Raw genomic sequence first — 27,849 nt, 5'->3', positions numbered from 1 at the left:
TTCCTTCACTTCTTTCCCTGCCCCTCTTTTCTGTCCCTCTCTTCATTTTTACCCTCTGCCTTTCCTTCCTTTCAACCCATATCTCATCTTTACTGTCTCTAAACCCTATCTTTTCCCATATCTTTGCTTCTTGCCCTTTGTACCAGTCACTTCTACTACATTGTATTGTCTTTCAAGTTCAAGAGGTGGAAGAGAGAGCGAGGCTGGACCATCAGGGTCCTCCACCACCCGGCCAGACTATTCCGCCATTCTTGGAGACATAGAGATTCCCGAGGGTGTGGACCCGAGCTTCCTTGCTGCCTTACCTGAAGATATGAGACAAGAAGTAATTGCTGAACAGCTTAGGTAAGTGTTTAGTCTGTTAATAATCTTTCACAAAGTAAATTAAATTGTTACTGCAGCCTATTTGTGAACCTTAGTTACCTTGAGTTGCCTTTCTGTGATGGTTACAAACAGGTGCACAGGCCACAAGACTGAACCTGTTTGTAATAGGTAACCTCTCATTGCAAGGCTTTTTTTTGTACCTCTGCATATCTTTCCACAATTGCGATCATGGAGTGATAGCTCACAAAATGAGGGCCATGGGGCATTATGGGGAAGGTAGGCAGATGGATTTTCGGGTTCCTAACACAGAACACAACGAATAGTAGTAAACAGAGCAAGATCCAGCATCAGCGAGGTCAGAAGCTCAGTGCCCCAAAGCACTGTCCTGGCACCTCTGCTGTTTCTCATCCTTATAGCAGACATAGATCAAAATACCCATCACACTTTTGTATCATCATTTGTAGGTGACTAAAATAAGCATAAAAGTCACTATGGTAGAGGACACTAAAAAATTACAGGAAGACATAAGCAGGGTTTTCCAGTGGGCAGTGGAGAAAACATGATGTTCAGTGGGGATGAGTTCCAGCTGCTTAGGTATAGGAAGAATGAAGAACTCAAAAGAATCACCAAATAGAACGAAAGGAACACGTAAAAGACCTGGGAATAATTGTCAGTTGACCTTTTGAGGAACATAAGACAAAGATCACAACAGGGGCCAGGAGATGAGTCTCAACCCCTGCAACCACAATTAGGTGAGTACAACAACCAGGAAGATGACGGGGTGGGTAATTCAGAACTTTCAAAACAAGGGAAATAATGCCGATGGTGACACTCTTCAAATTGGTAGTGCTCTCTCATTTAGAATATTGCTCAGTGCTGATGGCCCCATTCAAAGCAGGAGAAATATCAGAGCTGGAACAAATAGAGATCGTGTACAGCTCGCATTGAGCCAGTAAAGCACCTAAATTACTGGGAACGCCTTCAAGTCTTGAACATGTACTCATTGGAGCAGAGGAGAGAAAGATGCATAATATACACCTGGAAAGTACTAAAGGGCCTGGTCCCAAATCTGCACACTGCCATAACAACATACTGGAATGAGAAATATGGGAGGAAGTGTAAAATAAACCCAGTGTGGAGCAGGGGTGCAGTAGGGACAATAAGGGAACACTGTATCAACATCCGCGGTCCCGGACTATTCAGCATCTTGCCAGAAGATATCAGAAACGGGTGGAACAAGTGTAGAAGCCTTCAAGAGGAAACTGGACAAGTATCTTCACCAGGTGCCAAATCAACTAGGCTGTGATGGATATGTGGGGCAGCGGACCTTCAGCAGCAACAGCCTGGTTGATCAGGCAAGCATCGGATGAGCCTGACCCATGGCCGGGCTCTGAGAGTAGTTAACTTGAAACTCTGCCAAGGTATAACCCACAAATTGGAAAATCAAGCTTACATTTCAGTTTGTTCTGGACCATTGTCATGTCATGAGCTAGAGAAAAGGGAAGAAAGGCAAAATTTCAGTAAGGTGAAGAGAGTTAGATTTTTAAGCTCATGTCAAGTTGTGTACTAAAGATGAACCAGGCTTTTGCCTGGTTTCATCTCCATTTTGTGGGTTGGTGTGAATAATACCATCTTTGTATTGTGACTATTCTGTCAGCTGTTTGTCACTTCTTTCTTTTTTTTTTTTTTACTAATTAAGCCCACAGTGCAAAACACCCAAGAAGGGTATGAATATCCTTTTAAAGTATTTAAAAAAAAAAAAATCATGTTATCACCATATTTGGTTAAAGGGTTGCATCAGGCTTTATGCCATTTGGGGGTTGAGCACTTCAGTCCAACTGTCTAGTTTCTTTGCTGGTTTTACTCTATAAAGTTTGCTGATATATTACAAACATAGTTTATTTAATATACAGAAAATGTTGACTTTATTCTTCAGGTATCACTCCAAAATAAGCAAGACAATCTTGTTTTACAATTTTTTTTAGCAATTTATTATTCATTTGTAAATACAGTAGGATCCTTGTATCTGAAAGTTCGGTTTTAGTGCTTTTTATCCACAGATTACTGTGACCCTAAGATAACCTTAAATTTTGCTTATTAATGACCACAAAGCACAAAAGTAGTGATGGTAGTAGTTCTTCAAAGTCTAAGAGAAGTCAGGAAGTGCTTCCCATCAGTGAAAAAGTACTAATTTTTGACTTGCTGTGCATAATTTATCGATTAACCCTTTGACTGTTTTCGACGTATAAATACGTCTTACGAGCCAATGTTTCTGACGTATATATACTCAATAATTCTAGCGGCTTCAAATCAAGTGGGAGAAAGCTGGTAGGCCCACATGTGAGAGAATGGGTCTGTGTGGTCAGTGTGCACCACATAAAAAAAATCCTGCAGCACACATTGCGTAATGAGAAAAAAAAAACTCTGATCATTTTTTTGGAATAAAACGCCGACTTTGAGGTGTATTTTCGTATAGTATTTATCGTTGTATTCGCATTTTCATGGTCTTAGGTGATAAAATGGAAAACATATTACAGAAATAGAGATGATTTTCATTACTTTTACGATGAAAACGACCTTGAAACTGAGCTCAAAGTAGCGGAAATGTTCGATTTTTACCAATGTTCAAGAGTAAATAAATCACACCACACGTCCAATACAGGTCAACTTGGGAGTCTAATATTCTTTCACTAGTGCACTGATATTATTTATACCATTTTTACAATAATGCAGTCGTCTGCATAACAGTAAATTTTGTATTTTTTTGTATGAATAAAAAATAAAAATAGAAAGCAATAATAATATAAGAGGGGCCTAGAGATGTGACTAATGAACAGAGCATATGTTATTTTAGTGCCACGAATGTCTACCTTGTTTATTCTGGACCCTATTTTGAAATTGGCATCTTTTTTATTTTGCGTGAAATTGGCCAAATTGCCAATTTCTGACCACCATATTGGGTAGTCCAAATTAGTAAATGGGAGGTTTCTTGTACTCAGCTGATAGATAAAATGGAGTTCTAAAGAAATAGCTATGAGTTTGGTCAACTTGAACAATGGAATTGGCTGAAAATAGGGCTCAAAGTCGGCGAAATCGCCGATACGCATATGTCGCCAAGACCACTAACTTCGCGGGAGCATAATTCCACGAGTTTTCGACCAAATTTCGAACTTTTGGTGTCATTACCATCGGGAAAAGATTCTCTTATCATTTCATAAGAAAAAAAAAATTTTTTTTTTTTCAAAAATTGAGCGACATAGAATGACAGTTTCAGAGAGGGGCCTGAAACAGTCAAAGGGTTAAACATTATCATAGGTATGCATGTCATTGAAAAATATTTTGTATGTAAGGTTTGCTATCTGCAGTTTTGGATATCCACAATAGGCTTGGAATGTATCCCCCATGGATATGGGTGTCTTACTGTATATTCCATTTAATTCTTGTTAAAAATTATTTATGTAAAGTAAAAGGACACAAGTGCAACTAATGTGATATTTTATTGTGGCAAACGTTTCGCTCTCCAGGAGCTTTGTCAAGCCGATACAAACAGTATATGGACACAGAGGGTATATAAAGGCTCAGAGTGAGGTGCAATACTATAGTTATATTTCTTCCCAACAGCCAGGTTGCACTGAACGTTTCTAAAGTACTTTCACAAGCTAACACCAGAGCCACCATCGCTTCTAGCACTTCAATAAAGGATCTAACCGTGACAAAATCAAAGCACCACGAACCAGTCAATGCAGGGGTTTATACTATACCCTGTGGAGGCTGTGACAAGATTTATGTAGGTGAAACAGCAAGAAACCTCGACACCCGCCTTAATGAACACATTTACGCATGTAGGAACTATAACTTGAACAATGCCTGTGTACAACACCGATATTCCACCAATCATCTCATGAAATTCAGGGACACCCAATTAATGATCAAAGAAACTAATTTCCGCAGACGCAAGTGCCTCAAATCAGCACTGATCGCTGTTTAGAATACAATTAAACAAAACAACGGCAGCTTCACCATCTCTGAAGTCTTAGCAAGAATCCTCCTGAAAACAGTAAACCCTGCCATCACATAGTCTCTCCTGTTATACTACACAAAGCACATTACAGAGAGTGAACACTGAAACAGGCCTTCTCTATCCAGTCTATATTTGTCCAACCTATTTTTATGTTACCCAAGTAATAGCTTTTATATCCTTTTACTCATGTATGAATTAATTGCTCTACCACATTGTATTACTACTACAACTTTTGTCACTACTACTACTACACTAGTATTGCACCTCACTGAGCCTTTATATACCCTCTGTGTCCATATACTGTTTGTATCGGCTTGACAAAGCTCCTGGAGAGCGAAACGTTGCCACAATAAAATGTCACATTAGTTGCACTTGTGTCCTTTTACTTTACATATTGTCGGTAATTCTACCAACATTATTACAAAAATTATTTAAATAAAAATTGCTTAATACCATGGTTGTGTATAGGCTGCCATGTGGTCATTGGTGTGTATTCGTAAGCAAGGTAAGCATAGCACTCCCTAGAAAAATTCTGCCTCTTAACCCTTAACCCTTTGAGGGTCGACAGGCCCTCTCCGAGACTCGTTCTCAGGGTCGGCCAAATTTAAAAAAAAAAAAAAATTCTTATGAAAAGATAGAGAATCTTTTCCCGATCATAATGACACCAAAAATATGAAATTTGATGGAAAATTTACGGAATTATGCTCTCGCGAAGTTAGCGGTCTCGGCGATGTTTACGGATCGGCGATTTTGTCCACTTTGAGCCCCATTTTCGGCCAGTTCCACTGTACTAGTCGACAAAAAACATAAATATTTCGCTAGAACTCCATTTTTTCTATTGAATGAGTGCAAGAAACCACCCATTTACCAATTTCAAGTATCCAGTACAGTGGTCAGAATTTAGCAATTTTGCCAATTTCACACAAATTTCAAAAGTTGCCAATTTCCGAATAGGGTCCAGAACAAACAAGAAATACATTCCTGGCACTAAAATGACATTTCCTCTGTTCATTAGTCATCATTCTTTTGCTTTCCACTTTGAATTTTTATTCTCACAAAAAATAGAAGATTTACTGTTATACAGACTACTGCATTAGTGTAAAAAATAGTATGAATCATATTGGCGCACTTGCAAAAGAATATTAGACTCACCAGTTGACGTGTATTGGACGCTTTACATGATTTGTTTACTTTTGAACTTTGGTAAAAATCGAACATTTCTGCTACTTTGAGCTCAATTTCAAGGTACTTTTCTTTGTAAAACCAGTCAAAATCATCTCAATTTCTATGATATGCCTTCCATTCTATAAAATGAGACCAAGAAAACTAGAATACAACAATAAATACCATACGAAAATACAGTGCAAAGTCGCTGTTTTATTCCAAAAAAACGGTCAGTTTTTTTTTCTCATTATGCACTGTGTGCTGCAGGATTTTTTTATACCGTGCACACTGACCACATAGACCCATTCTTTCATATGGAGGCTTTCCAGCTTTCTCCCACTAGATTTGAGGACGCTAGAATTTAGGCGTACTAGTACGTTAAAAACCCTGGGTCGTAAGCCGTACTAGTACGTCTGAAACCCTCAAAGGGTTAAACTGTCCAAACGTAGATCTACATTTGCACGCGTAGATCTCCAAACGTAGAACTACGTATCTTTTTAATAGGAAACAATGTAAAATCGAATGTAGATCTACGTTCGGAGTGCTACACTTGCGAATGTAGATCTACTTTTGGACAGTTTAAGGGTTAATATTAAAATCTGTTTAGTTAACATAATTTTATGTAGGATTCTGCATTTTTATTTTTGGAAGAGCCTTTTGCTGTTCAGTAATATTTGGTTCTCTCCCTTTCATTCTATTTTTTGTTTCGGTTAAATTATTTTAAATGTTATAAATTTCTTTTTTATTTAAGAGCACTTGGTCCCAAGTAAATTATGGATTGTTTATTTTTTCAGACTTCAGCGAGTAAGACAACGAGCGACTGAGAACACCAGAGAGAACAATAGTGCCAGTGTGAGCGAGGTGAACCCAGAGTTTTTGGCTGCACTTCCCCCAAATATCCAGGAAGAAGTGCTTGCACAGCAGCGCTTGGAACAGCAAAGGCAGCAGGCTGCGCGCTCTAACCCTGATGACCCCATGGATCCCGTTTCTTTTCTGCAGACACTTCCACCTTCTCTAAGACAGACTGTGAGTTCACTTGTATAGCAGGTTGTTACATACAACAGTGAAGTGAATACATTGTTTTATTTCTGCCAGGCTCTGTTCCTCTTGTTTCTTGCAAACCCCCTATTTAAACCCTTTCAGGATTGAGACTCCTATTCTCAAACTTTTTCTCAGGGTCTAAGAATTACCCCCCCTCACCCCCACCACCACAAAAAAAAAAAATTGTGAAATGATACTCTTTTTCCCGAAGGTAATGAAACCAAAAGTATGAAAACTCGCAGAATTATGCTCTCGCGAAGTTAGCGGTCTTGACGATATTTACGCATTGGCAGTTTTGCCCCCTCTGTGATCTATTTTAGGCCAGTTCCATTGTTCCAATCGACCAAACTTGTAGCTATTTACATTCTATCATATGAGTACAAGAAATTACCCATTTGCTTATTTCAGCTACCCAATAAGACATTCAGAAATTGGTAATTTGGCCAATTTCTCACAAAATTCAACAATTACCGATTTGAATTTTTTATTTTATTTTATTGACACATCGGCAGTTTCCCACCAAGGCAGGGTGGCCCGAAAAAGAAAAACTTTCATCATCACTCACTCCATCACTGTCTTGCCAGTCATGCTTACACTACAGTTATAAAATTGCAACATTAACACCCCTCCTTCATAGTTCCAGCACTGTACTTCCCATCTCCTGGAATCAAGTCCGGCCTGCCGGTTTCCCTGAATCCCTTCATCAATGTTACCTTGCTTACACCCCAACACCACGTCAAGTCCTAAAAACCATTTGTCTCCATTCGCTCCTATCTAACACTCTCACGCACACTTGCTGGAAGTCCAAGCCCCTCACACACAAAACCACCTTTACGCCCTCCCTCCAACCTTTCCTTGGCCAACCCCTACCCTGCCTTCCCTCCACTACAGATTTATATATTTGAAGTCATTCTATTTTGTTCCAGCCTCTCTACATATCCAAACCATCTCAGTAACCATATTTATCTCAATAACCCCTCCTCAGCCCTCTGCATTATAGTCTTGGTAATCCCACACCACCTTCTGATCTTCAAACTATGGATTCTCTGCATTATATTCTCGCCACTGATATCTTCACTGCCTCCAGCCTTCTCCTTGTTGCAACATTCACAACCCTTGCCTCACACCCATACAATGCATTGGTATAACTGTACTTTCATACATTTCCCTCTTTGCTTTTGTGGATAAAGTTCTTTGTCTCCACAGACTCCTTAGTGCACCACCCGCCTTTTTCTCCTCGTTAATTCTATGATTCACCTCATCCTTCATAGACCCATCTACTGACACATCCACTCCCAAATAGCTGAACATATTCACCTCCTCCATACTCTCTCCCTCCAATCTGATATCCAATCTTCCATTACCTAATTTTTTTGTTATCCTCATCACCTTACTCTTTCCTATATTCACTTTTAATTTCCTTTTACATACCCTACCAAACTCATCAACCAACCTCTGCAACTTCTCTTCAGAATCTCCCAAAAGCACACTGTCATCAGCGAAGAGCAACTGTGACAACTCCCACTTTGTGTCAGATTCTTTATCTTTTAACCCCATATCTTTTGCCAACACCCGAGCATTCACTTCTCTTACAACTCCATCTATAAATATATTAAACAACCATGGTGACATCACACATCCCTGTCTAAGGCCTACATACTCTAACCTCAGCCTCATTATCCTCGTAAAAACTTTTCACCACTTTCAGTAACCTCCCTCCTATTCCATACATTTGCAACATCTGCCACATTGTCCCCCTATCCACTCTATCATATGCCTTTTCCAAATCCATAAATGCCACAAATACCTCTTTACCCTTATGTAAATACTGTTCACCTGTTTCACTGCAAGCTCTTGGTCTGTACACCCCAGACCCTTCCTAAGGCCTCCTTGTTCATCTGCTATCCTGCTCTGTCTTACTCCTAATCCTTTCAATAATAACTACCATACACTTTACCATTTATTCTCAACAGACTTATTCCTCTATAATTTTTACACACTTTTGTCCCCTGCCTTTATACAAAGGAACTATACATTCTTTGCCAATCCCTAGGTACCTTACCCTCTTCCATATATTTATTAAATAAAGACACTAACCACTCCAAAACTATATCCCCACCTGCCTTTAACATTTCTATTTTTATCCCATTTTCTTTTTGGGGATTTTCTTTTTTTGGGTCACCCTGCCTCGGTGGGAGATGGCCGACTTTATTTATTTATTTAGAGAGAGACTTTAGGGTTTGGAGTCGCAACAGTCAGAGGGTTAAGGTAGATAGGGATAAGCCATTTGAAAGGCAAATGGGCACTGTGAGACACTGAGTAAGTCACAGATGAACCACAAGGATGTTAGGAAGCATTTCTTCAGTTTGATTGATCAGGAAGTGGTGCAGGCATGCTCCATACATAGTTTTAATAGAAAGTTCAGTAGGGCCATGAGGCTAAGATGGAGTGATTCTGAAGAGTGGACGTTAAAAGGCAGGGCCAGGATCTGAGAATCTACCCCTGCACCCACAAATAGAGTACAAATAGGCGAGTACAGTTAGCGCTATTTAAATTTCAAAACCCATCTGCCTTTCTTTTTTTTTTCTCCTCTGTAAACCATGCGTGTGTCATAAGAGGTGACTAAAATGCCGGAAGCAAGGAGCTAATAACCCCTTCTGTATGCACTACTAAATTTAAAACGAGAAACTTTAGTTTTTCATTTTAGGTCGCCCTGCCTTGGTGGGATTCGGCCAGTTGAAAAAAATTCTTTTTACATTTTTTACTAATACACGTAAATTACTTGGTGAATATTTCAGATTCTGGCAGACTTAGAAGATTCACAGTTTGCAGCACTACCCCCAGAATTAGCTCAAGAAGCTCAGACACTTCGCCGTCAGCGTGAGGAGCGCAATAGACATGTCCATGAGCATATGTTCAATAGATCTGGTACTTCTCTTTCTTCTATATTACGCAACACAGCACGTATTGGTTCACGCCTCATGCATTCATCAAGCTGGTCTACTAGCTGGAATCTCCGAACCTCATCTAGTGGTCAGCAAGTAACAGCCACGTAAGAACAGTGTTTAGTTTTGAGATAATAGTAATTTTACGCATTTTTTTTTTTTTTTTTTTTTTTTTTAAATCAAATGGCATTACAGGGTAGCAATGTGCATGGTGGTAAATGTATAGAATAGTTGGAAAGTTATTGAAAGGTATAATTTTTCGGAGTGTATAACTATTCTGGGTTTGTAATAAATATACGTCACCATGATTGTTTAACCCTTTGACTGTCGCAACCCCCAATCCTTAGGTGTCTCCTGGTGTCGCAAAATTTAAAAAAAAAATTATTTTTTCTTATGAAAAGATAGAGAATCTTTTCTCGATTGTAATGACACAAAAAAAAAAAACGAAATTTGATGGAAAACTGACGGAATTATGCTCTCGCGAAGTTAGCGACCTCGGTGCTGTTTACAAATCGGCGATTTCGCCCACTTTGAGCCCTATTTTCGGCTAAGTCCATTGTTCCAGTCGCCCAAACTCATAGCTATTTCTTTAGAACTCCGTTTTTTCTATCGATTGAGTACAAGAAACTGCCCATTTACCGATTTCAAATACCTAATAATGTGGTCAGAAATTTGCAATTTGGCCAATTTCACAAAAACTAAAAAATATGACAATTTCAAAATAAGGTCCAGAATGAACAATGCAGACATTCATTTTCTTTGCTCATCAGTCGTGTTTCCAGGCCCCTCTGATATTACTCTTGCTTTCTATTTTGAATTTTTATTCAAACAAAAAAACAGAAGACTTACTATTATGCAGACTACTGCAATACTGTAATAATTGTATAAATAACATCAACCCATTCATGACTGCATATTAGAATGGCTAGTTGGACATTTATTGGACAATGACATCATTTGTTTACTTTTGAACATTGGCAAAAATCAAACATTTCCCCTACTTTGAGCTCCATTTCTAGGTTCTTTTTATAGTAAAATCAATCAAAATCACCTCTATTTCTATAATATGTTTTCCATTCTATCAACTGAGACAAAGAAAACGAGAATACAACCATAAATACTATACGAAAATAGACCACAAAGTCGGGATTTTAATTAAAAAAATGGTCAGTGTTTTTTTCTCATTATGCACTGCGTGCTCCAGAATTTTTTTTATATGGTGCACACTGACCACACAGACCCATTCTCTCACATGTGGGCCTACCAGCTTTCTCCTGCTTGATTTGAAGCCGCTAGAATTTATGAGTATATATACGTCAAACACGGTACCTCGTAAGACATATATATACGGCCGCGACAGTCAAAGGGTTAATGTGTTTGTGAATAAGGTTGTAAAATGATGGAAGAGCTGGTGTTAGGGGAAGAGATTGTGAATCCACTAAAGATAATTGTTGCCTTTTGCAGTTGGCACAATGCTAATGGAACATTCAAAAGAAAAGCTGTAGAAATTTGGGTATTAAAAAGGGAGGGGGAAGGAGGTACCAAAGTATAGTGGTGGTGACTTGTATCAGTGAGAGGTGTGACTTTTGATCGTTACAGTAATTGGGTGGTCAGTAGTAAAAAATTGAGAGCACAAATGACATTGAGATGGGGTGGTCAGAGAATAAATTTAGTAAGACAAGCGTACAAGTGCGTGTGTAAATCACAAGTGGACACAAACCTCGCTGTCCAATGTCCCAAAATTAAAAGTACTCGTAAAAGTACTCAGTGTCCCACATTTATGTCTTCTAAAATGGTAGATAATCTTTTTTTTTTTTTGGGAGGGGGGGAATTAATGAAGGGCTTAGAACTGTTTGTGCTCTCATGTTTAGAATATTGTTCCATTTTGACTGCCCAGGTTAGGTAGAAAGTACTTGAGGGCCTTGTCTTGAATCTGCACACTGCCATAACATTCTGGAGTGAAACATAGAAGGAAGTACAAAATAAACCCAGTGAAAAGCATGGGATCAGTGGGCACAATAAGGGAGCATTGTATCAACATCCATGACTCCAGACTATTCATAATCTTACCAGAAGATATCAGAAACACTGCTGAGACAAATGTACAAGTCTTCAAGAGGAAACTGTTGATGAAAATGTGGGTTGGCAGGCCACCAGCAGCAACAGCCTGGTTAAACAGGCAAGCAGCAGACGAGCCTGGTCTAGTGCTGGGCTCAGGGAATAGGAGGAACTCTCAGAACTCGTCAAAGGTAAAGAGGGGTGGGAATATTTTTGGGTTTGGTGGATCAGCACTGGACAGTGAATAGTTGGTGATTGAATGAGTTTCTTGATGGACATTGTCAGTGAAGAAGTTGATGACTGCTGGCCTTGATATCGGTTACTCTTCAATGCTTGTTGGATCTATATTCTACTTTTTCTATCATTTCTTAAATGTTTATATTGAAGTTGGCCATGTCATAAACTGAGCTTTTGTTTTTCGTTTCTACACACAGCAGCAAACCACGGGGTCGCCAACTTCTGGACCATGAAGCCATGACATGCCTTTTAGTTCTTCTTTTTGTAGATGAACCCAAGCTCAATACTGGTCGTCTTCACCGTGTACTTCGATATTTATGTCACCATACACCTACTAGGGATTGGGTCATAAAGGTAAAGTGTCATTATCTCTTGGTATCCTCTCAAACTAGCCCTTGCTTTCAAAATTCTTTACAGAAGAGCATATAGTATGCTGTAATAAACTACTGATCTGTAAAAATCTCCACTGGACCTTAAGAGTACAGGCATAGTAGTTGCTGCATCCTAAACTCGTCTGGCTAAATGGTTTCCTTAGGTATTATGTGCTCATATGAGCATTTATGGATTTAGAAAAGGCATATGGGTCACCCTGCCTCGGTGGGAGACGGCCGACTTGTTGGAAAAAAAAAATATGATAGTGGATAGGGAAGCAATGTGGCAGATGTTGCAAGTATATGGAATAGGTGGTAAGTTACTAAATGCTGTAAAGAGTTTTTATGAGGATAGTGAGGCTCAGGTTAGGGTGTGTAGAAGAGAGGGAGACTACTTCCCAGTAAAAGTAGGTCTTAGACAGGGATGTGTAATGTCACCATGGTTGTTTAATATATTTATAGATGGGGTTGTAAAAGAAGTAAATGCTAGGGTGTTTGGGAGAGGGGTGGGATTAAATTATGGGGAATTAAATACAAAATGGGAAGTGACAGTTACATTTTGTTGATGATACTGTGCTTATGGGAGATTCTAAAGAAAAATTGCAAAGGTTAGTGGACGAAAAGAGTAAGGTGATGAGAGTATCAAATAATTTAGATAAAGAAAAATTGGTATCAAATTGGGGAGGAGTACGGAAGAAGTGAACGTTTTCAGATATTTGGGAGTTAATTAATGTGTCAGCGGATGGATTTATGAAGGATGAGGTTAATCATAGAATTGATGAAGGAAAAAGGGTGAGTGGTGCGATGAGGTATATGTGGAGGCAAAAAATATTATTTATGGAGACAAAGAAGGGAATGTATGAAAGTATAGTAGTACCAACACTCTTATATGGGTGTGAAGCTTGGGTTGTAAATGCCAGCGTGTTATGATAATAAGATATTTTTTTATTTCCAGATGTTATATAGGTTTTATTAAATTTAATGACATTGTATTAGTGCACATGAAGATCCCTGTGTTATGCAAAGCATTTCAGTCAAGCTTAAACTTATCCTAGGGCTAGTTCAACAGAATGTAAAAAAATACTGTAGTTCTAATGAATACAGTGGACCCCCGGTTATTGGCCGTAATCCGTTCCAGAAGGTCCGCCAATAACCGAAATGGCCGAAAACTGAATTAATATTTCCCGTGAGAATTAATGGAAATACAATTATGATTATGGGGAATCAAATTCAAAATGGGAATTGACACAGTTGCTTTTTGCTGATGATACTGTGCTTATGGGAGATTCTAAAGAAAAATTGCAAAGGTTAGTGGACGAGTTTGGGAATGTGTGTAAAGGTAGAAAGTTGAAAGTGAACATAGAAAAGAGTAAGGTGATGAGGGTATCAAATGATTTAGAAAAAGAAAAATTGGATATCAAATTGGGGAGGAGTATGGAAGAAGTGAATGTTTTCAGATACTTGGGAGTTGACGTGTCGGCGAATGGATTTATGAAGGATGAGGTTAATCATAGAATTGATGAGGGGAAAAAAAGGTGAGTGGTGCGTTGAGGTATATTTGGAGACAAAAAAACGTTATCTATGGAGGCAAAGAAGGGAATGTATGAAAGTATATTAGTACCAACACTCTTATATGGGTGTGAAGCTTGGGTTGTGAATGCAGCAGCGAGGAGGCGGTTGGAGGCAGTGGAGATGTCCTGTCTAAGGGCAATGTGTGGTGTAAATATTATGCAGAAAATTCGGAGTGTGGAAATTAGGAGAAGGTGTGGAGTTAATAAAAGTATTAGAGGGCTGAAGAGGGGTTGTTGAGGTGGTTTGGTCATTTAGAGAGACTGGATCAAAGTAGAATGACATGGAGAACGTATAAATCTGTAGGGGAAGGAAGGCGGGGTAGGGGCCATCCTCGAAAAGGTTGGAGAGGGGGGGGTAATGGAGATTTTGTGGGCGAGGGGCCTGGACTTCCAGCAAGCGTGCGTGAGCGTATTAGATAGGAGTGAATGGAGACGAATGGTATTTGGGACCTGACGATCTGTTGGAGTGTGAGCAGGGTAATATTTAGTGAAGGGATTCAGGGAAACCGGTTATTTTTATATAGCCAGACTTGAGTCCTGGAAATGGGAAGTACAGTCCCTGCACTCTAAAGGAGGGGTTTGGGATATTGGCAGTTTCGAAGGATATGTTGTGTATCTTTATAGGTATATACTTCTAAGCTGTTGTGTTTTGAGCACCTCTGCAAAAACAGTGATTGTGTTAGTGAGGTGAAAGTGTTGAATGATGATGAAAGTATTTTCTTTTTGGGGATTTTCTTTCTATTTTTGGGTCACCCTGCCTCAGTGGGAGATGGCCGACTTGTTAAAAAAAAAAAATTAATCTGTTCCAAACAAAAATATTCTGGAAAAAATTTTTTAACAATTATGTAAGTGTTACATACCATTATTGAAGGCTAATGCTGGCTTCTGGAAGATAGGGAGGAGTTAGTGTTTGGAAGGGGAATCCCCCTCCATAAAGACTTTAGGTACCAAAGCCTTCTCTGGGGTTACTTCCCGTCTGTCTTTTAATGCCACTAGGACCAGCTTGAATCGCTGGACTCCTGTCTCACAAAATAACTGTCCAGAGTGCTCTGTTTCTGGCCTCTTTTTAAGATTTCTCTGAAGTGGGACAGGGTTTTGCCACTCAACATATTGCAGATATGGCTTGTTTCAGCTTTGTCAGGGTGGAGTTACTCTACAAAAGCTTGCACCCTAGTCCAGATTGCACACACCTCTCTAATCTCTGACGAAGGCACCTCCTTCACTCCCTCTTCCTCCTCCTCTGAAGCAAGTTCCTCAGCTGCAGTCTGTTGCTGTTTGAGATGAAGCTCTTGCAGCTCTTCAGTGGTTAGCTCTTCCCTGTGGTCCTCCTCAAACTCTTCCACATCCTCACCACTCTCCTCCAACCCCAGGGACTTCCCCAGTGCCACAATCGAGTCCACAGGGTTGGCAGGGTCATGGTCAGCCTCAAACCCTTCAAAATCCCTCTCTTGGACACAATCTGGCCACAGTTTTCTCCAAGCAGAGTTCAAAGTCCTGGAAGTCACTCTCTCCCAAGCCTTATCTATAAGGCTTATTCAATGGAGGAGAGTGAAGTGATTCCTCCAGAACTGTCTTAGGGTCAACCGAGTGTCCGACATCACTTCAAAGCACTTTTGAAACTGCTTTTTTGTAGAGTTTTTTGACGTTAGCAATGACCTGCTGGTCCATGGGCTGGAGGAGAGGAGTGGTGTTAGGAGGCAAGAACTTCACTTTTATAAAATTTAAGTCCCTAAACACTTGGTCTTCCAAGTCTGGAGGATGTGCAGGAGCATTGTCCTGTAACAGGAGGCACTTGAGTGGCAATTTCTTTTCCAGGAGGTATTTTTTCACACTTGGGCCAAACACATTAACCCACTCTTTGAAAATTTGCCTTGTGACCCATGCCTTATGATTAGCTTTCCACATCACACACAATCTATTCTTCAGGACATTGTTTTTCTTGATCACACTGGGATTTTCTGAGTGATACATGAGTAAAGACTTCACTTTGAAATCCCCACTAGCATTACCACACAACAAAAGAGTAAGCCTGTCTTTCAATGGCTTGTGTCCTGGCAGTGCCTTTTCCTCCTGGGTAATGTAGGTTCTGTTTGGCATTTTCTTCCAAAACAGGCCTGTTTTGTCACAATTGAACACTTGTTGGAATTCGTGAACATACTTTTAAGCCGCACATTTGTCAGAACTTGTAGCCTCGCCATGCCTTACAACACCATGTATGCCACTATGCTTCTTAAATCTATCAAACCATCCTTTTCTGGCCCTAAATTCACAAACTGCAGCATTTGTTCCAGGCATTTTCTTTGCAAGATCCTCATGCTTTGCCTTCTCACAAACAATGGACTCCAGAATACTGTCTCCCACTAATTCTTTTTACTTAATCCATAATAATAATAATAACTTTTCCATCTCTTCCATTATTGGTGGCCTTTGTTTAGTTAGACAAGTTACTCCTTTTGCAACATCAGCATCTTTGATTTGTTCTTTCTTTGCCAGGATGGATGTAATTGTTGATTAATTCTTGCTGTACATCCTGGCAAGTTCCACCACCTTCATACCACTTTCAATCTTTTCTATCACTTCATGCTTAAATTCCATGGTGTTTCTCACTTTCTTTACCACAGGAACTTTCTTTGGAGCCATGGTTACTTATTTCACAGTTGCACTGCAAAAATAACACAAACTACAACGGAAAATAAGCAAAATGTTTGGATGAATAAGCAGAAGCTTCCTCAGCCACCTAGAGACAAAGCCAAACTGATGCGCAAGCGGCTCCAGCCGGTGGATGAACGCGTCCCAGATGGCCGATAACCGGGTGCCGAAAAAACGGCTGATAACCAAACCAGCTGATGACCGGGGGTCCACTGTATAACATATACAGGAAGACCCTATTTGTACGACAGTTTTGCAACACCGTACAGTAAATGAATATCGCTGGCAGGTGGAAATTTTTTTTTTTCATTATTGAATGCATCTAAAACACCTGATAACATGTTTATACTATCATATTAAGTGCTTAATACAGCTAGGCATAAAGTAAAATAAATACAGTACATGCCTTAAAATGTTGTACCAGTCACTCTTCCCTTACACAACTATTATTATTATTATTTTTTTTTATTATCACACCGGCCGATTCCCACCAAGGCAGGGTGGCCCGAAAAAGAAAAACTTTCACCATCATTCACTCCATCACTGTCTTGCCAGAAGGGTGCTTTACACTACAGTTTTTAAACTGCAACATTAACACCCCTCCTTCAGAGTGCAGGCACTGTACTTCCCATCTCCAGGACTCAAGTCCGGCCTGCCGGTTTCCCTGAATCCCTTCATAAATGTTACTTTGCTCACACTCCAACAGCACGTCAAGTATTAAAAACCATTTGTCTCCATTCACTCCTATCAAACACGCTCACGCATGCCTGCTGGAAGTCCAAGCCCCTCGCACACAAAACCTCCTTTACCCCCTCCCTCCAACCCTTCCTAGGCCGACCCCTACCCCGCCTTCCTTCCACTACAGACTGATACACTCTTGAAGTCATTCTGTTTCGCTCCATTCTCTCTACATGTCCGAACCACCTCAACAACCCTTCCTCAGCCCTCTGGACAACAGTTGTGGTAATCCCGCACCTCCTCCTAACTTCCAAACTACGAATTCTCTGCATTATATTCACACCACACATTGCCCTCAGACATGACATCTCCACTGCCTCCAGCCTTCTCCTCGCTGCAACATTCATCACCCACGCTTCACACCCATATAAGAGCGTTGGTAAAACTATACTCTCATACATTCCCCTCTTTGCCTCCAAGGACAAAGTTCTTTGTCTCCACAGACTCCTAAGTGCACCACTCACTCTTTTTCCCTCATCAATTCTATGATTCACCTCATCTTTCATAGACCCATCCGCTGACACGTCCACTCCCAAATATCTGAATACGTTCACCTCCTCCATACTCTCTCCCTCCAATCTGATATTCAATCTTTCATCACCTAATCTTTTTGTTATCCTCATAACCTTACTCTTTCCTGTATTCACCTTTAATTTTCTTCTTTTGCACACCCTACCAAATTCATCCACCAATCTCTGCAACTTCTCTTCAGAATCTCCCAAGAGCACAGTGTCATCAGCAAAGAGCAGCTGTGACAACTCCCACTTTGTGTGTGATTCTTTATCTTTTAACTCCACGCCTCTTGCCAAGACCCTCGCATTTACTTCTCTTACAACCCCATCTATAAATATATTAAACAACCACGGTGACATCACACATCCTTGTCTAAGGCCTACTTTTACTGGGAAAAAATTTCCCTCTTTCCTACATACTCTAACTTGAGCCTCACTATCCTCGTAAAAACTCTTCACTGCTTTCAGTAACCTACCTCCTACACCATACACTTGCAACATCTGCCACATTGCCCCCCTATCCACCCTGTCATACGCCTTTTCCAAATCCATAAATGCCACAAAGACCTCTTTAGCCTTATCTAAATACTGTTCACTTATATGTTTCACTGTAAACACCTGGTCCACACACCCCCTACCTTTCCTAAAGCCTCCTTGTTCATCTGCTATCCTATTCTCCGTCTTACTCCTAATTCTTTCAATTATAACTCTACCATACACTTTACCAGGTACACTCAACAGACTTTTTTTTTTTTTTTTTTTTTTTTTTTTTTTTTTTCCAACAAGTCGGCCGTCTCCCACCGAGGCAGGGTGACCCAAAAAAGAAAGAAAATCCCCAAAAAGAAAATACTTTCATCATCATTCAACACTTTCACCACACTCGCACATTATCACTGTTTTTGCAGAGGTGCTCAGAATACAACAGTCTAGAAGCATAAACATATAAAGATACACAACATATCCCTCCAAACTGCCAATATCCCAAACCCCTCCTTTAAAGTGCAGGCATTGTACTTCCCATTTCCAGGACTCAAGTCCGACTATATGAAAATAACCGGTTTCCCTGAATCCCTTCACTAAATATTACCCTGCTCACACTCCAACAGATCGTCAGGTCCCAAGTACCATTCGTCTCCATTCACTCCTATCTAACACGCTCACGCACGCTTGCTGGAAGTCCAAGCCCCTTACCCACAAAACCTCCTTTACCCCCTCTCTCCAACCCTTTCGAGGACGACCCCTACCCCGCCTTCCTTCCCCTATAGATTTATATGCTTTCCATGTCATTCTACTGTGATCCATTCTCTCTAAATGACCAAACCACCTCAACAACCCCTCTTCTGCCCTCTGACTAATACTTTTATTAACTCCACACCTTCTCCTAATTTCCACACTCCGAATTTTCTGCATAATATTTACACCACACATTGCCCTTAAACAGGACATCTCCGCTGCCTCCAACCGTCTCCTCGCTGCTGCATTTACCACCCAAGCTTCACACCCATATAAGAGTGTTGGTACTACTATACTTTCATACATTCCCTTCTTTGCCTCCATAGATAACGTTTTTTGACTCCACATATACCTCAACGCACCACTCACCTTTTTTCCCTCATCAATTCTATGATTAACCTCATCCTTCATAAATCCATCCGCCGACACGTCAACTCCCAAGTATCTGAAAACATTCACTTCTTCCATACTCCTCCTCCCCAATTTGATATCCAATTTTTCTTTATCTAAATCATTTGACACCCTCATCACCTTACTCTTTTCTATGTTCACTTTCAACTTTCTACCTTTACACACATTCCCAAACTCATCCACTAACCTTTGCAATTTTTCTTTAGAATCTCCCATAAGCACAGTATCATCAGCGAAAAGTAACTGTGTCAATTCCCATTTTGAATTTGATTCCCCATAATTTAATCCCACCCCTCTCCCAAACACCCTAGCATTTACTTCCTTTACAACCCCATCTATAAATATATTAAACAACCATGGTGACATTACACATCCCTGTCTAAGACCTACTTTTACCGGGAAGTAGTCTCCCTCTCTTCTACACACCCTAACCTGAGCCTCACTATCCTCATAAAAACTCTTTACAGCATTTAATAACTTACCACCTATTCCATATACTTGCAACATCTGCCACATTGCTCCTCTATCCACTCTATCATATGCCTTTTCTAAATCCATAAATGCAATAAAAACTTCCCTATCTTTATCTAAATACTGTTCACATATATGCTTCAATGTAAACACCTGATCTACACATCCCCTACCCACTCTAAAACCTCCTTGCTCATCCGCAATCCTACATTCTGTCTTACCTCTAATTCTTTCAATTATAACCCTACCGTACACTTATCCCCCTATAATTTTTGCACTCTCTTTTATCCCCTTTGCCTTTATACAAAGGAACTATGCATGCTCTCTGCCAATCCCTAGGTACCTTACCCTCTTCCATACATTTATTAAATAATTGCACCAACCACTCCAAAACTATATCCCCACCTGCTTTTAACATTTCTATCTTTATCCCATCAATCCCGGCTGCCTTACCCCCTTTCATTTTACCTACTGCCTCACGAACTTCCCCCACACTCACAACTGGCTCTTCCTCACTCCTACAAGATGTTATTCCTCCTTGCCCTATACACGAAATCACAGCTTCCCTATCTTCATCAACATTTAACAATTCCTCAAAATATTCCTTCCATCTTCCCAATACCTCTAACTCTCCATTTAATAACTCTCCTCTCCTATTTTTAACTGACAAATCCATTTGTTCTCTAGGCTTTCTTAACTTGTTAATCTCACTCCAAAACTTTTTCTTATTTTCAACAAAATTTGTTGATAACATCTCACCCACTCTCTCATTTGCTCTCTTTTTACATTGCTTCACCACTCTCTTAACTTCTCTCTTTTTCTCCATATACTCTTCCCTCCTTGCATCACTTCTACTTTGTAAAAACTTCTCATATGCTAACTTTTTCTCCCTTACTACTCTCTTTACATCATCATTCCACCAATCGCTCCTCTTCCCTCCTGCACCCACTTTCCTGTAACCACAAACTTCTGCTGAACACTCTAACACTACATTTTTAAACCTACCCCATACCTCTTCGACCCCATTGCCTATGCTCTCATTAGCCCATCTATCCTCCAATAGCTGTTTATATCTTACCCTAACTGCCTCCTCTTTTAGTTTATAAACCTTCACCTCTCTCTTCCCTGATGCTTCTATTCTCCTTGTATCCCATCTACCTTTTACTCTCAGTGTAGCTACAACTAGAAAGTGATCTGATATATCTGTGGCCCCTCTATAAACATGTACATCCTGAAGTCTACTCAACAGTCTTTTATCTACCAATACATAATCCAACAAACTACTGTCATTTCGCCCTACATCATATCGTGTATACTTATTTATCCTCTTTTTCTTAAAATATGTATTACCTATAACTAAACCCCTTTCTATACAAAGTTCAATCAAAGGGCTCCCATTATCATTTACACCTGGTAGTAGGTTGGTAGACAGCAACCACCCAGGGAAGTACTACCGTCCTGCCAGATGACTGTGAAACAAAAACCTGTAACTGTTTTGCATGATGGTAGGATTGCTGGTTTTCTTTTTCTGTCTCATAAACACGCTAGATAACAGGGATATCTTGCTACTCCTACTTACACTTTGGTCACACTTCACAGACACGCACATGCATATATATATATATACATACATCTAGGTTTTTCTCCTTATTCTAAATAGCTCTTGTTCTTTTTTATTTCTTCTATTGTCCATGGGGAAGTGGAAAAGAATCTTTCCTCCGTAAGCCATGCGTGTCGTATGAGGCGACTAAAATGCCGGGAGCAATGGGCTAGTAACCCCTTCTCCTGTATACATTTACTAAAAAAGAGAAGAAGAAAAACTTTATAAAACTGGGTTGTTTAAATGTGCGTGGATGTAGTGCGGATGACAAGAAACAGATGATTGCTGATGTTATGAATGAAAAGAAGTTGGATGTCCTGGCTCTAAGCGAAACAAAGCTGAAGGGGGTAGGAGAGTTTCAGTGGGGGGAAATAAATGGGATTAAATCTGGAGTATCTGAGAGAGTTAGAGCAAAGGAAGGGGTAGCAGTAATGTTAAATGATCAGTTATGGAAGGAGAAAAGAGAATATGAATGTGTAAATTCGAGAATTATGTGGATTAAAGTAAAGGTTGGATGCGAGAAGTGGGTCATAATAAGCGTGTATGCACCTGGAGAAGAGAGGAATGCAGAGGAGAGAGAGAGATTTTGGGAGATGTTAAGTGAATGTATAGGAGCCTTTGAACCAAGTGAGAGAGTAATTGTGGTAGGGGACCTGAATGCTAAAGTAGGAGAAACTTTTAGAGAGGGTGTGGTAGGTAAGTTTGGGGTGCCAGGTGTAAATGATAATGGGAGCCCTTTGATTGAACTTTGTATAGAAAGGGGTTTAGTTATAGGTAATACATATTTTAAGAAAAAGAGGATAAATAAGTATACACGATATGATGTAGGGCGAAATGACAGTAGTTTGTTGGATTATGTATTAGTAGATAAAAGACTGTTGAGTAGACTTCAGGATGTACATGTTTATCGAGGGGCCACAGATATATCAGATCACTTTCTAGTTGTAGCTACACTGAGAGTAAAAGGTAGATGGGATACAAGGAGAATAGAAGCATCAGGGAAGAGAGAGGTGAAGGTTTATAAACTAAAAGAGGAGGCAGTTAGGGTAAGATATAAACAGCTATTGGAGGATAGATGGGCTAATGAGAGCATAGGCAATGGGGTCGAAGAGGAATGGGGTATGTTTAAAAATGTAGTGTTAGAGTGTTCAGCAGAAGTTTGTGGTTACAGGAAAGTGGGTGCAGGAGGGAAGAGGAGCGATTGGTGGAATGATGATGTAAAGAGAGTAGTAAGGGAGAAAAAGTTAGCATATGAGAAGTTTTTACAAAGTAGAAGTGATGCAAGGAGGGAAGAGTATATGGAGAAAAAGAGAGAGGTTAAGAGAGTGGTGAAGCAATGTAAAAAGAGAGCAAATGAGAGAGTGGGTGAGCTGTTATCAACAAATTTTGTTGAAAATAAGAAAAAGTTTTGGAGTGAGATTAACAAGTTAAGGAAGCCTAGAGAACAAATGGATTTGTCAGTTAAAAATAGGAGAGGAGAGTTATTAAATGGAGAGTTAGAGGTATTGGGAAGATGGAGGGAATATTTTGAGGAATTGTTAAATGTTGATGAAGATAGGGAAGCTGTGATTTCGTGTATAGGGCAAGGAGGAATAACATCTTGTAGGAGTGAGGAAGAGCCAGTTGTGAGTGTGGGGGAAGTTCGTGAGGCAGTAGGTAAAATGAAAGGGGGTAAGGCAGCCGGGATTGATGGGATAAAGATAGAAATGTTAAAAGCAGGTGGGGATATAGTTTTGGAGTGGTTGGTGCAATTATTTAATAAATGTATGGAAGAGGGTAAGGTACCTAGGGATTGGCAGAGAGCATGCATAGTTCCTTTGTATAAAGGCAAAGGGGATAAAAGAGAGTGCAAAAATTATAGGGGGATAAGTCTGTTGAGTGTACCTGGTAAAGTGTATGGTAGAGTTATAATTGAAAGAATTAAGAGTAAGACGGAGAATAGGATAGCAGATGAACAAGGAGGCTTTAGGAAAGGTAGGGGGTGTGTGGACCAGGTGTTTACAGTGAAACATATAAGTGAACAGTATTTAGATAAGGCTAAAGAGGTCTTTGTGGCATTTATGGATTTGGAAAAGGCGTATGACAGGGTGGATAGGGGGCCAATGTGGCAGATGTTGCAAGTGTATGGTGTAGGAGGTAGGTTACTGAAAGCAGTGAAGAGTTTTTACGAGGATAGTGAGGCTCAAGTTAGAGTATGTAGAAAAGAGGGAAATTTTTTCCCAGTAAAAGTAGGCCTTAGACAAGGATGTGTGATGTCACCGTGGTTGTTTAATATATTTATAGATGGGGTTGTAAGAGAAGTAAATGCGAGGGTCTTGGCAAGAGGCGTGGAGTTAAAAGATAAAGAATCACACACAAAGTGGGAGTTGTCACAGCTGCTCTTTGCTGATGACACTGTGCTCTTGGGAGATTCTGAAGAGAAGCTGCAGAGATTGGTGGATGAATTTGGTAGGGTGTGCAAAAGAAGAAAATTAAAGGTGAATACAGGAAAGAGTAAGGTTATGAGGATAACAAAAAGATTAGGTGATGAAAGATTGAATATCAGATTGGAGGGAGAGAGTATGGAGGAGGTGAACGTATTCAGATATTTGGGAGTGGACGTGTCAGCGGATGGGTCTATGAAAGATGAGGTGAATCATAGAATTGATGAGGGAAAAAGAGTGAGTGGTGCACTTAGGAGTCTGTGGAGACAGAGAACTTTGTCCTTGCAGGCAAAGAGGGGAATGTATGAGAGTATAGTTTTACCAACGCTCTTATATGGGTGTGAAGCATGGGTGATGAATGTTGCAGCGAGGAGAAGGCTGGAGGCAGTGGAGATGTCATGTCTGAGGGCAATGTGTGGTGTGAATATAATGCAGAGAATTCGTAGTTTGGAAGTTAGGAGGAGGTGCGGGATTACCAAAACTGTTGTCCAGAGGGCTGAGGAAGGGTTGTTGAGGTGGTTCGGACATGTAGAGAGAATGGAGCGAAACAGAATAACTTCAAGAGTGTATCAGTCTGTAGTGGAAGGAAGGCGGGGTAGGGGTCGGCCTAGGAAGGGTTGGAGGGAGGGGGTAAAGGAGGTTTTGTGTGCGAGGGGCTTGGACTTCCAGCAGGCATGCGTGAGCGTGTTTGATAGGAGTGAATGGAGACAAATGGTTTTTAATACTTGACGTGCTGTTGGAGTGTGAGCAAAGTAACATTTATGAAGGGATTCAGGGAAACCGGCATGCCGGACTTGAGTCCTGGAGATGGGAAGTACAGTGCCTGCACTCTGAAGGAGGGGTGTTAATGTTGCAGTTTAAAAACTGTAGTGTAAAGCACCCTTCTGGCAAGACAGTGATGGAGTGAATGATGGTGAAAGTTTTTCTTTTTCGGGCCACCCTGCCTTGGTGGGAATCGGCCAGTGTGATAATAAAAAAATAAACCCCAAACTTACCTACCACACCCTCTCTAAAAGTTTCTCCTACTTTAGCATTCAAGTCCCCTACCACAATTACTCTCTCACTTGGTTCAAAGGCTCCTATACATTCACTTAACATCTCCCAAAATCTCTCTCTCTCCTCTGCATTCCTCTCTTCTCCAGGTGCATACACGCTTATTATGACCCACTTCTCGCATCCAACCTTTACTTTAATCCACATAATTCTTGAATTTACACATTCATATTCTCTTTTCTCCTTCCATAACTGATCATTTAACATTACTGCTACCCCTTCCTTTGCTCTAACTCTCTCAGATACTCCAGATTTAATCCCATTTATTTCCCCCCACTGAAACTCTCCTACCCCCTTCAGCTTTGTTTCGCTTAGGGCCAGGACATCCAACTTCTTTTCATTCATAACATCAGCAATCATCTGTTTCTTGTCATCCGCACTACATCCACGCACATTTAAGCAACCCAGTTTTATAAAGTTTTTCTTCTTCTCTTTTTTAGTAATTGTATACAGGAGAAGGGGTTACTAGCCCATTGCTCCCGGCATTTTAGTCGCCTCATACGACACGCATGGCTTACGGAGGAAAGATTCTTTTCCACTTCCCCATGGACAATAGAAGAAATAAAAAAGAACAAGAGCTATTTAGAAAAAGGAGAAAAACCTAGATGTATGTATATATATATATGCATGTGCGTGTCTGTGAAGTGTAACCAAAGTGTAAGTAGGAGTAGCAAGATATCCCTGTTATCTTAGCGCCTTACACAACTGTTATACAAAAATGGCGGAAAAACAGTAAAAGCACTGAACATAATGAACAGTGGCTCATTTGAAAGCCAACAAAAACATGGAACACTGAAAAAAGGGTGCTGTGTATGCAGTATTCTTCAGTATAAGTGAAAGTACATTAAAAGAGTAGTGTAGTACTTGACAATAAATGTAATTAGTACTAGTCTAAATATTATTGTCATTCTTTCAGGCACTTTTGTCAATCCTGGAACGCTGTGGTGATCAAAGTCTGCTCAGTAGCAGTCGTATTGGAGGCATCAGCAGTGAAATGCCTACTCCAGGACTATCTCCAATGACACCAGATCCAGGGGGTAGAGGAGCCAGTAAAAAGATGACCCTTGGAAGAGCAGACTTTGCACCCACAGCATCCACTCCAGCTTGGCGTGGTGAATCTCGTTCCCCTACTGCACCTTCCTGGCTCAGTATGAGCATGGATGCAGCTCTTGGGTGTCGAGCAAGTATCTTCCAAATTCAGCGCACAGCACAGACTGGGAAGCGGACATCAGCAGCAGCACTAACCACATCTGTTAATATTCACCCACAAGCTGCTCCATTAGTGTGCAGGTTGGTATGGCATTATAAAGCTGTCTTTCACTGTTGTAAATTGCATTTATGGTCTCTTGCAGGATCTGTACATTAATTATCCTGCCTGTGTGTTCCCCATCCACATGCTTCTTGTTACCAGCACATTTTTAGATGCTTTTTGATTAAATATATTTCTGTAAAATATTTAATTGTTGCTTTTTCTGGTAAAGTGGGTGGAGTGGGAAAGAACGTAGAGAATTTGCTGGTGTGCAAACATATTGAATTACCAGCTAATTGCCAAAATTAGTAAACCCACAATGCATGATGTAATAAAACTCACTTGCATAAAGTTACTGTATTTAAATCTTGATAGTCAAATATATTAAGTGTCCTTAGATCATGAACCCACCACTAGCTTAAAGCCGTCTCCTTTGTATGATCACACCTTTACACAGTCAATTTCTCCCTGCAACAGTAGAGAACAAAAGCATGTGTATGGGCATCTAGTAATTTTTGTAATTGTAATACATTTCCTTGCACTTCAGTTTTGTTAAATGTGTCCCACTTTACATTTTACAGACATGCCCTTGACACCTTGATCTCATTGGCCAAGAGTTTTCCCAGCCATTTCTTACCACACCAAGGCAAAGAATCGGATGATAATAAAAGTGAAGCGAAAAAATCAGGTTGTGGAACAACCACAGGTGCTATAAGTAAAAATTCTAAAGGATCATCAGGTCAAAGTAGTGAATCTACAGACTTCTGGGAATTGTTAGTAAAGCTAGACTCAATAAGTGTTTCACGCAAAGGAAAAGGACTGCCTAGAACACACTCGGGTGCAGGTAGTAGTAGTGAAGAAGAACAGCGTGTTACTAGTCTTGAAGCATCGGCGCTCGGCCAACTCATACAGCAGTTGGCTCATCCTGTTGTGCGCAGATCTTCGCTTCTCACTGACAGGTTGCTTCGTCTTCTGGCTCTGATATCCTTGGGGCTACCTGATACTGCTGATACAGCTACTTCACAGAATTCGAATACCTTGCAACACTCCACTGAAAATTCTCAAACTCTAGAACATCTACTTAAATTAGCAATTCATGTAAGTAGTATAATTTATTGAAAGTACATTAGAGAAGCCATAAGATGGAGCTTTTAATAAAAATTGATTCTTTGGTTCTTAATATTTTTGAGTCTTGGTTAGTGTTGATGTAAAAAATCTCGCTGTACTTTGGCAGGCACAGTTCCCAATTACCCACAAATTGTGAAATGTATTGGCATAATTTTCCTAGTGTTTCTGGTGCTTAATTGTAGTAAATGGCTGAGTGCTTTCGACACTAAATTGTGCAAGTCCTACCTTCCAGATGTCTAATCCATAAAAATTAATTGTATGGATGGTAAAACATTGTTAACCATGCTTTTTGTATTTTAGCATTTGACTCTGGCAGCCACTTCTGGACAGTGGAATATGAATGAACATTGCCAATACATTTTCTCACACTAGCATGAATTTGTTTTAAAACAGTCTTCTTGTGGAAATGCCTGATTTCAGTTCAAAACAGACACTTCCAACTTGAAGCAGTTCTTGGGGAACTCCACTTATGGGTCAGAATGTGTAAATTTGAAACTGTAGATTGGTATATTTCTACATAATTTTTTTTTTCCCAAAATGGAACTGTATAAACTAATAATTTTTATTGCCCTTTGTTTTGTAAATTAGATATATTTAAAAGTATTCCATTCTTTCAGTGATCATTGGCTTAAAAATAATGCCAGTAATTT

General features: G+C 40.1%; 1 protein-coding gene across 1 annotated transcript in view; it reads left to right on the top strand.

Moving 5' to 3' along the window:
* The window catches only part of HUWE1 (HECT, UBA and WWE domain containing E3 ubiquitin protein ligase 1), a gene marked incomplete in the record, with an annotated part of 207,021 nt that overhangs the window by 128,540 nt on the left and 50,632 nt on the right, over positions 1-27,849 (top strand). The window contains 6 exon segments of the mRNA XM_070099348.1: positions 178-345; positions 6,304-6,535; positions 9,349-9,602; positions 11,988-12,144; positions 25,739-26,112; positions 26,653-27,169. Coding sequence (XP_069955449.1) covers positions 178-345; positions 6,304-6,535; positions 9,349-9,602; positions 11,988-12,144; positions 25,739-26,112; positions 26,653-27,169 — 1,702 coding nt within the window.

This window comes from Cherax quadricarinatus, chromosome 67, assembly GCF_038502225.1.
Source record: "Cherax quadricarinatus isolate ZL_2023a chromosome 67, ASM3850222v1, whole genome shotgun sequence".
In the NCBI taxonomy this organism is placed as follows: Eukaryota; Metazoa; Arthropoda; class Malacostraca; order Decapoda; family Parastacidae; genus Cherax; species Cherax quadricarinatus.
This window is presented reverse-complemented; position numbering and strand designations above follow the sequence as displayed.